The sequence below is a fragment of the Polyodon spathula genome, chromosome 7 (genome assembly GCF_017654505.1).
Source record: "Polyodon spathula isolate WHYD16114869_AA chromosome 7, ASM1765450v1, whole genome shotgun sequence".
Classification (NCBI taxonomy): Eukaryota; Metazoa; Chordata; class Actinopteri; order Acipenseriformes; family Polyodontidae; genus Polyodon; species Polyodon spathula.
In genome coordinates, this window is record NC_054540.1 from 38933116 (window position 1) to 38943467 (window position 10352).

Consider the following 10352-nt stretch of genomic DNA (forward strand, 5'->3'; position numbering starts at 1 on the left):
AACTACGTTAAGTCATTGAAAGCCAACAGGGCTATGTTTTCTAATGAAACTATGAAAAGTATACAGTAAGCAGTCACAGAGGAATTAAGGGTATGTGATAATATGAGGGGTGTCCTGGAAAAAACAAACACAATTACCACCATAAAAATCCCATCAGTTGAAGTTATTTCCAGTTTTTAATAAATGTTGTTTTTTTCCAGAGCTTATAAGTAGTTTACAATAGCATATTTGCAGTTTTCCCATGTGCATTTATCATAGTTTACCATAATTTGCCATGTTTGCCATACCTCTCTGGGAATTACAATCCTTGCCTGTTCACAATGCTTTATTCCACTTTGCTATGCTTTTACTCTGGGACATAATCTGCCAAATGTAACATGATTTTGTGACACTGTAGTCTTAAGTCTGTACAATTGAATTATTTTTTATATTCAGTTTGTTAGAGATATTTAAAAAATGCCCAAATCTGGAATTGGTCTGAAATTGACCCTAATTATGTGTCAGACTGCAAATAAACTCACAGTTCTAGGTTTCTGAGCCAACGGTTATGACGTAAAATGGAGCGAATGGCAAAGTTCCTGGCAAACTGGCAAAGATTAAAAATCATTATTTTCTAGCTAGCAGTAATAATTTAGAAAGATATTTCTAACTGATAAGATTAATAAATGTAATCTGAGAAAAAGAAAAAGTGGTGCCTAAAGGTTTTGTTACCTTTTAATTTGTTTAACCTCATTCAGTTTTAAAAATAGTTGTTACTTATTGTTCTTAATGTTTAAAATAGTGATGACTTATAATAAGCAGTTTTTTTTTCTTTTTTTGGAAAATGAATCACATGTCTCAATTTCAAAAGACTGTATTTGCACTCTGTGCTCAAATTAACTCACAGTGACAGCTTTTTCCAAGGAGGGAGGAATCTATGTCTTAAATGAATCTTTTCATTTAATGTCTTTAATGACATTTTTTTTTTCAGTTTAAACAACATTGGCTTTTGCTATTTTTGTAATCAAAATGGCATCAACATTAAGCTTGGAAGCACAACCAAAAATGTGACTAACACGCTAAAACCTAAAAAAAGGAACTTTTTATACTGGAGAACAGCTTTGTGAATCTGTCCAGTGTCTTCTCTGTGTTCTGTGTCAGTAAAGTGGCAATGAATAAGACCAGAAGGCCGGTCAAGCTTTACTTTAAAGGGAGGGTTTTTTTGTTTTGTTTATTAACGGTTAACAAACAGCTAATAAACATGTTAATGTACATTATTTTATGATTTTTAATAATATATAATAGGCCAGCTAAAACTGCAAACACCAGCTGGTATTGCTCAAAATCGGTTCAAATTGTTACTGTAGTAATGTTTAGCAAATTAAAAATCAGGTTTTTATTAACCCTAACCCTTAGCTAAAAATTAACAATGTTTTTTAACAGTTAACAAATTAAAAAATGGCCCTTAAAATAAAACGTGACCAGAAGACTTGTTGTGCTGTTGGAAGGAAACTGTTAGCTTTACATACAGGTGGGCTACACAGGTTTAGGTGTTTCTTGTTCAGCTAATAGGAAGATGGCCAATATTTCTGGAGGGAGGTACCAAGGCTGATGGTGTTCCAAGTGGACAGTGAGATCCCACACTATCAGTGGTAGAATCAGACTGCAGTTTGCTGCTGAAGCTTGGAAAGTTCTTCACATCAGTGACCCTCGCCCTCGTCGAAGCTGCACCCCAGGTGCTTCATGGCTGCAGCTTTAGTGCTGAGCCATACCGGCTTCTGCCGCTGCTCCTGACGAGGTCTGAACTGCTCTGTGAGAATATTCAAGATGTCCTCCACTTTCTGGTCCACCTGGGAGACCTTACGAAAAGTAATAAACACAGTGTTATTAGTTGCCCGTAATACACTTTTCAAATCACTTCAACTGAAGTGTTATGAATTAGTTTTCTGTTTGGATTTAACACTTGCCAGTTTTTTAATTATATTTTGTATGACTACTATTATTTACCCAGTGTCTTTCTCTCCAGTAGAGAATGCCTAATTATGTTCAGTCACCACAGCAAACCCCAAAACTGCTCAGCAGCACTGAAGGTCAGTGGACTCCCTCTGATCCCACGATCAAGGCAACTGGCTCTTTACATCCAGGAGCCCAGTTACCGGCCACTGAAGGAAAAAGTTCATGGGGTATCTGGCCAGTAGTAGTGCGGTGATGAGAAACAGCCCTTGATGGTTTTTAACTCCCTAACCCATGGGACCACCACAGCCAATGCAACACTCTCTGTGGAACTCTGGACTTGCTTCCATTGCCTGAATGGCTCACCTTGCACACCACACTGCCATGCCTTGACCTTTTTTTGTTTGTAAACATTTTCAAAGATTAAAAAGTGTTTTGAAAACACAAGGAGAAACCCAACACTGTTTAGAAAAAAACTAACAAATGAATAACACACCACATTATAGTCATTACAATTAGCTTTAAATATTATCTTTAGGGGGGTCCCCGAGTGGTTCATAAAGTTACAGTGCTGCCACTGGAAGCGCAGGATGAGTCATACAGCTTGGACAGATTTAGGCTTGTGAGATTGGAGGACAATCACACGCCCTCAGAACGTCTTCTGTGTGGGGACTCGCTGTGGTGAGGGGAAAAAACATAATGGGACATTCCAAATTGGGGGTGAAATAAATAAAAAAATATAATATGGTCATAATATATATATATATAATATATATAAAATAATATCCAAGAGGTGCGCTAAAAAAAGTGTCAAAAAACCCCCAAAACCCCCAAAAACCCTTTGTATATGCTGTAGATGATGCGGGTGATCCTATGGTAGTATTAAAGCACTTTGAGTCTATGGTTCGTGAAACTAACCCCCCATCATATATATATATATATATATATTATATATATATATATAATATATCTATATAATATACACACACACACACACACACACACACACACACACACACACAATTTAAATGTATCACTATTGAGTTTTTAGTACATGACGTTATGGATAATGTCTTTAAATAACATAGAAGACAAAACTAATCATTTTAGTTAGAACTTAGAATGAGATATTGTCTAATTTAAATATCTGCTCTCCCTGTGACATCAATCAGCTCTTTCAGATGCCAGGCTGCAACCACCATAAAAAGGTGATTTATCAAACAAGATGAATAAAATACTGCATGTACCATTTTAATTAAAACTATACTTTTGAACTCTGTACAGTAGTATAACACAAAAAATGACTGAGGCAACACATTGCTACATTTGGCTGAAATATTCAGACCTCACATGTCAGTTAATGTGGCTTTCAACAAAAAGGTCTACCCATGTGAAGTAAAATGTAACCAAATATTGTATATAGATATGTCAAGAGAAACCAATGTTATAGCCTTTTCTGTGACAACGCTGACCTATGCTTTACCTTCCCTCTAGAATTGGAAGGGTGAGTCATGCTGTTTGTCTCCATGTTGAACAAAAGTTCAATGACATTTGCTAATGGAGAGCTGACAATTCACCTGCCACAAACCAGTGTCAGATGTCCTCAACACCATGGTCTCCTAGATTTTCATTTACAAATTGGACTGCATTGTTTATATAAATTATTTTATGAAGCATTTCTTTTAATAAAGTAAGATTAGGTTTTAACTAAATGAGTTTGCATTTTGTTTTCTCTTAAAGAATGGGTCCTATTCACAAAGTTTTTTTTTTTTTTTTTTTCTTACCAAATTCTGTTTTGATTCATTAAATCAGTTTGATATTACTGGAACTATGGTAATGCTAAGTCTTTAAAATGTATTTAAAAAGTCTTTAAATAAACGTAACAGTTTAGTAGAGGAGGGATTTTAACCAACGATATTGCAGATATATCTCATAGCTTGTTAATTTTTTTTTGTTTAACACTAAATCTTAGATGTACTTTTAAAAAGTAATCTGTTACAGTTACAAGTTGCTTGAACAATTGTAACTAGTTACAGTAACATTGAAACAAATGTAACTAGTTACTATTAGTTACTTCTCAAGTACGGTTTACATTTTTCAGTGATATTTTTTGGTTAGGTCAGGCTATAGCTTGAAATATTCTTTAAAATACCCAGCTATCAAACCCACTTGGTCTCTCCACTAGCATTAACTTTTAACAATATTTCAGTCTGGTTCATGTGACATGTACGGTTTGACTTGCACTGTTCAAGCATTTTCTGATTTCCAGGTTATGGATTACCTGCAACTAAACAGTAACGCGTTACCACCTTTAGGATAAAGGAACCATTACAGTTACAAAGTTACTGAAAATGTAATAACCTGAAGAGACTTCTGTGGTTTTGAAATCTAGTTTATTCAATAAATATCAACAGATTCCATTAAAAAAATAAATACATAAATAAAGCACATGTTAGGTTGTTATGATAACCCTGCTGTGAAGTAGAAATGTAACCATTACCTCATGGGTGTTTACCTCCAAAATCGCAACCTGGTTATGATATATCAAAGCTGCTCCGCAAAGATATTGGCATAATTTTTCCTTCAAAGATGCTGCAACCATGGACACAGCTACCTTGATGGTTAATGGTTACATTTCTATTTCAGGGAACCAGGTTATGATAATAACCTAATGTTCCCTATCAACTACAAAATGTAACCATTACCTAATGGGTGAGTATACCCAAGTGGTTGCAAGGCAATATTGCAGAATGACTGGAATGCTACAAGGCTGCTGAAGGTTACCTTGCATGTTACCATGAGAAACCCCAGTAACAAGTAGCTAGGGCTAAAAAATTGCGGGACAAACTCACCTCTAGTCTATTTGTAATGGTCGGCCCAGAAGCCACCCTTAATACTCTAGTTCCAAAGCGATGGTTCTGTGGATCCACAAACCATTCTGTAGAACCTAATAAAGGTATGGAGAGTAGCCCACACCATTGCATTGCAAATGTCCTTGACAGATGCATCCTGGAGTAAAGCCCACAATGTTGCCATTCCCAAGAAGGAATGGACAGTGAGCTTTCTGAACAGCCTCTGCTTAGACAGGGCTTGACCATTGGACTTTGTCCCAGAGGAGACAAAGCATTGTTCGGACTGCCTCCAACTTTTCGTCCTGTCAACATAGTATGCCAGGGCTTGCATTGGGCAGAGTGTATGGAGCTGCAGCTCCCTGTCAGACTGGAAGGAAGAAGCCTATAATCCCACAGATTGGTTGAGATGGAATGCAGAGATAGTGTTCAGCAGAAGGCAGGATTGGTATGGAGTGTAACCTTTCTTCTGGCCTCTGTAAAAATTAAGCAGGCTCTCGGTAAGGAGAAAGCTTGTATCTTGCTCACACACTTTGTGAAAGTGATAGCAAGCAATCAGTCGCTTTAGTGATATTATTTCAGATCAGCTAGATTCATAGGCTCAAATGAGCACCATGTTTAACCTTCAGCGAGGAACAATGTTGTTCATAGGTGGACGAAGCTACTGAACCACTTTCAAAAAATTGCCCTGCCAGGAAACTCAGCTCCTGGGGAGACTGAGTCAATTTTGACATGGCAAACTGAATGGTTGCCAGATAGACCATTAATGTAAGAGGGGGATTTCCCCTCATCAAACAGGTCCTGCAAAAATTACAATGTTACTGCCATGGGACAAGTCGTGGGGTCAAATCCACAAGGTAGACACCACATCTGTAAGACGCTCAACTTGTACCTGTATTTTGTTTCTGGCATTTTGTAAGGTGTCAATAACCCTATTGTACAGACCAAGATGACTCAAATGCAGCCGTTCAGGGGCCAGATCCAGAGCTACAGATCGATGGGTCTGTATGCCATAACGTCCCCCAGTGCCTGATTGAGCAAGTCACTGCGCTTGGGCAGTCTCCACGACTGGCCAATTAGTCAGGAGCTGCATCAGGGTTTAAAACCAGTCTCCTGGGCCAATAACGGGTTGCTAGGAGCACTTTAGTCCAGTCCTGCTCCTGATTTTCTCCAGACACAGTGGGAGCAAAGCTAGTGGTGGGAGACATATAATAGTTGCCTTTGCCACTGGCATGCCACGGCATCTACCACTAGGGAGTCCCTGCCTCCTATTATAGAGAGCCAGAGTGTACAGTGGGTTGATTCCTAAGTGGCAAGAGACACATCTCTGCTCTTCTGAACCTCTCCCACCTCGGGGTTCGTCTCCACTGTGAGGGGCAAGAACCCTACTTGAAAGGAGGTCTGCTGCGCAGTTTCTTTTTTTTTTACCCTGGGCAGATGTACTGCCCACAGTGAAAGTAGGTTCTTGTGTGCCCAGAACAAAATCTTACATGCCAAGTAATGGAAACTGGGCAACCTGAGGCCATCTTTGTGATTGATGTAAGCCACCACTGTTGTGTTGTCTGCACATACCTCCCTCGAACCATCAGTGACAACACTGGCACTGGAGACAGAAGGGCTTTTCCAGTGGAGACAGCTGAGCTTCTCTCTGTGGATCTGGTAACAGTGGTGCCTCTCCCTGTGGTGCTGGGCAGTCCGGATGTGGTGGTGGCACTGGCAGCGGTAATGCTCACTTCAGCGGCGGGCTCTCTGGAAATGGCAGAGGCATTGGGCCCTCCAACAGTTGTTTCTTCTCCGCCTACTGGAGGAGAGGCAGTTGAACGGAAAGTGCCCCCACTCCCCACAGATGGTGCACCAACTTGAGACCAAGAACATGGAGGTAAGCATCCCAGCATCCCTCAGGTAGTGGTTCCTCCTCCTCCCCTGGGAGGGGGCAGTTGACAACAAAGTGCCCCCACTCTCCACAGACGGGGCACCATCTTGAGACCGAGAACATGGAGATAGGCATGCCAGCGGCCTTTCTGCCATGTAGTTGGCAGGAGTGCGGGGTATTCCAGCATTGGTGTTGGTGGCTCCTTCCTCTGTGGCCCTGTAGATGGAGTGGCTCCTCACCCTTAGGCAAGCAGGACAGCAGCACCTCCCTTTCTAGCACTTGGTTAGGTAACTCCTTCTCTGGACCAGCATCGCCTCCTTCTTTGATCTTTGGGCAGGCAGCTTCACCTTCTCTGGGCTTTGGGATGGCACCAGCTCTTTTGCTTGCGGGTGAAAATGGTCACGCCTCCCCTTCTTCACAGGCGATTCACCAACCTTGGTCAACCGTGTCCAGTTCCTTTTTCAGCAGTTGTGAGGCCTTCAGGCAGAATCATTCTGCACACAACTGCAACTTACATTGATAGAAGGCCTCCACGAAGAGGGGGTCTTCATCAGAGCCAGCCTTAGGCTGTGCAGGGCCCTAGGTGGTGATAATTAAGTGCAGTGTCCAGAACATCAAATGAATGTTAAAGCAGCAACCGTACTTTAAAGTTAGTATATTGGTGCATCATGTAATCATATGCACCTACATATACTAACGTTAAGATATTGTAAATACTATTAATGAATATTTGTTTCCGTTTGTTTGACTTTATAATTTTATATAATTCACAACTTCAAAGAACTCAGAATTCCAGTCTACTAAAATATCACGTATTAAAATGTTCTAAAATGTGCAGGCCTATTGAAAAATACTGTAATGCCCAACACTGTGGCGTGAATAACTAGGCATAAATAAATAACAAAAAATCCCTCTGTGTGCAATGACACTTTTTAGAAAAATATGTATACAAATTAACCCTTGGGCATTATCTTTCTTCATTTTACGTTCTAAATTATGTAAGAACACATATTACAAAGACATTTTTCTAGATTTAGCGGCAGCAATCCTTTATCAAATCTGGGTATTCTAATTTATTGGCAACTTCAGTCTTATTTGACAACACAGTGAAATTTGAGTGTCTTTTTTTGAGTTATGGTTGAGCACAAATATGTCTTGATCAATTTCAGCCTGGAAAGCTCACTAAAAGCAACCATCTTGGAATGATCTGTCAGCTAATCTGTGGTACTGCAGCATTTTCATAGGACTCATACTTAAGAGGTGCCAACATGATGAGCTGCAGCTACAGCGTCAGGGGTGCAAATCGTTGAGAAAATTGGTGCTAAACTGATTTGAAAGTTTAGCTGTAGAAAGCCTACTGGTGCTAAATCACCCCCACCCCTTCAGTTAGTTTTTAGTGATTTGTTACAGTAAATAATTTTAACAAAATGTACCCCATATCTAATCACACCCATATTTGTAATAGTTTGTAAAAGGGAAATTCTGCCACCTCTCTCTCATCCATGGCATGACTCATAGCAGCTTGTAGTATTATTTACATCTCTTCTTTGAAGAAAAATAATTTGTAAACAAAAATGTACAAAAAGAGTGTAGTTTAATTGTCATTATTATATTATTCCATTCAGAAATACTGACTAAAAAAAAAAAAAAAAATCAAATGAATAAAATGATGAATGGTATTAGAAACAATCATGTTGTGTAATACATACAGTACTGTGCAAAAGTTTTAGGCAGGTGTGAAAAAATGCTGTAAAGTAAGAATGCTTTCAAAAATAGACATGTTAATAGATTATATTTATCAATTAACAAAATGCAAAGTGAGTGAACAGAAGAAAAATCTACATAAAATCAATATTTGGTGTGACCACCCTTTGCCTTCAAAACAGCATCAATTCTTCTAGGTACACTTGCACACAGTTTTTGAAGGAACTCGGCAGGTAGGTTGGCCCAAACATCTTGGAGAACTAACCACAGTTCTTCTGTGGATTTAGGCAGCCTCAGTTGCTTCTCTCTCTTCATGTAATTCCAGACAGACTCGATGATGTTGAGATCAGGGCTCTGTGGGGGCCATACCATCACTTCCAGGACTCCTTGTTCTTCTTTATGTTGAAGATAGTTCTTAATGACTTTCACTGTATGTTTGGGGTCGATGTCATGCTGCAGAATAAATTTGGGGCCAATCAGATGCCTCCCTGATGGTATTGCATGATGGATAAGTATCTGCCTGTACTTCTCAGCATTGAGGAGACCATTAATTCTGACCAAATCCCCAACTCCATTTGCAAAAATGCAGCCCCAAACTTGCAAGAAACCTCCACCATGCTTCATAGTTGCCTGCAGACATTCATTCGTGTACCGCTCTCCAGCCCTTCAGCGAACAAACTGCCTTCTGCTACAGCCAAATATTTCAAATTTTGACTCATCAGTCCAGAGCACTGATGAGTCCCGCCTATCACCACCACAGAAGTTGAAGCCTCCATCAAGAAGATGAGGAATGGCAAGGCGACTGGACCCAACAATATCCCAGCCGAAGTGTGGAAGATCCTCGGCCATCGAGGAGCCGACATTCTTGTGAGCCTCTTCAACCGAATCACCGACGAAGGCGCAGTCCAACCGATTTGGGCAACCAGCACCACGGTGCCCATCTGGAAAGGCAAAGGTGATGACATGGAGTGCTCAAATTACCGAACAATTCACCTTCTGTGCCATGCGATGAAGATCTATGAGCAGATCCTCGACGCCAGACTCCGTAAGACGGTCAGTGTCACATTGAACCAATGTGGCTTTGTCAAAGGGTGTGGGATGACAGACGCCATCCACGCCGCCCAGTTGCTCTTGTATAAGCACCAGGAGAAGAATAAGTCCGTCCACATGGCGTTCCTGGATTTGGAGAAAGCGTTCGATCGGCTCCAATATGAGCTCATATGGCAAGCCTTGCGATTACACAGCGTCCCCGAGGTCTACGTCCAATGGGTCCAGCTGCTTTATCGCAACGTCAGTGGGCACTTCACCACCTTTCGCCATCAATGTCGGCGTTCACCAAGGATCGGCCCTTTCGCCCCTGCTCTTTGTGCTCTGCATGGACATGGCGACGGCCGACCTCCAGGCACCTCACCCGTGGTCGCTGCTCTACGCGACGATGTATTCTTGGCGGATGAAGAACGCCAAGAGCTCCAACACCAAATGCAGAGATGGAAGATCTGACTGGACCAGCACGGAATGCGGCTGAACATCAAGAAGACCGAGTATGTGGAGTGCGGTCCTCAAATGGATGGAACTATCAGCACCAGCGGTGAAGATCTCAAGAAAGTGACGCAGTTTAAATATCTCGGCTCCATCATCAGCAGCGACGGCGACACCCTCCCAGATGCCAGGGCCTGAGTGAACGCGCGTGGATGAAGTGGGGCCAGGTCACCGACGTTCTCTGTGATCGCCAGATGCCAATTCGACTCAAGGCCAAAGTTTACAAGACCGTTGTCCACTCTGTCGCCCTGTATGGATTGGAATGCTGGCCAGCAACTTCCAGGTGCGAGCAGGCCCTCCATGTCATAGTAATGAGCATGATCCGGTGGTGTCTCGGCCTAACAAGATTTGACCACATCCTCAATGACGATGTTCGTCGACGCATGGGAGTGACATCAATAATGGAGAAGATGCGAGAAGGAAGACTGCGACGGTATGGACATGTGATGAGAAGT

At 41.3% G+C, this 10352-nt stretch overlaps 1 protein-coding gene across 1 annotated transcript in view; it reads right to left on the reverse strand.

Moving 5' to 3' along the window:
- Positions 1–1422: 1422 nt before the first annotated feature.
- The window catches only part of kcnq1.2 (potassium voltage-gated channel, KQT-like subfamily, member 1.2), a 514204-nt gene continuing 505274 nt past the window's right edge, over positions 1423–10352 (reverse strand). Inside the window, exon 20 of the mRNA XM_041255488.1 lies at positions 1423–1838. Within this exon, the coding sequence (XP_041111422.1) occupies positions 1680–1838 (159 nt within the window). The 3' untranslated portion in view covers positions 1423–1679. The remainder of the gene's footprint in view (positions 1839–10352) is intronic.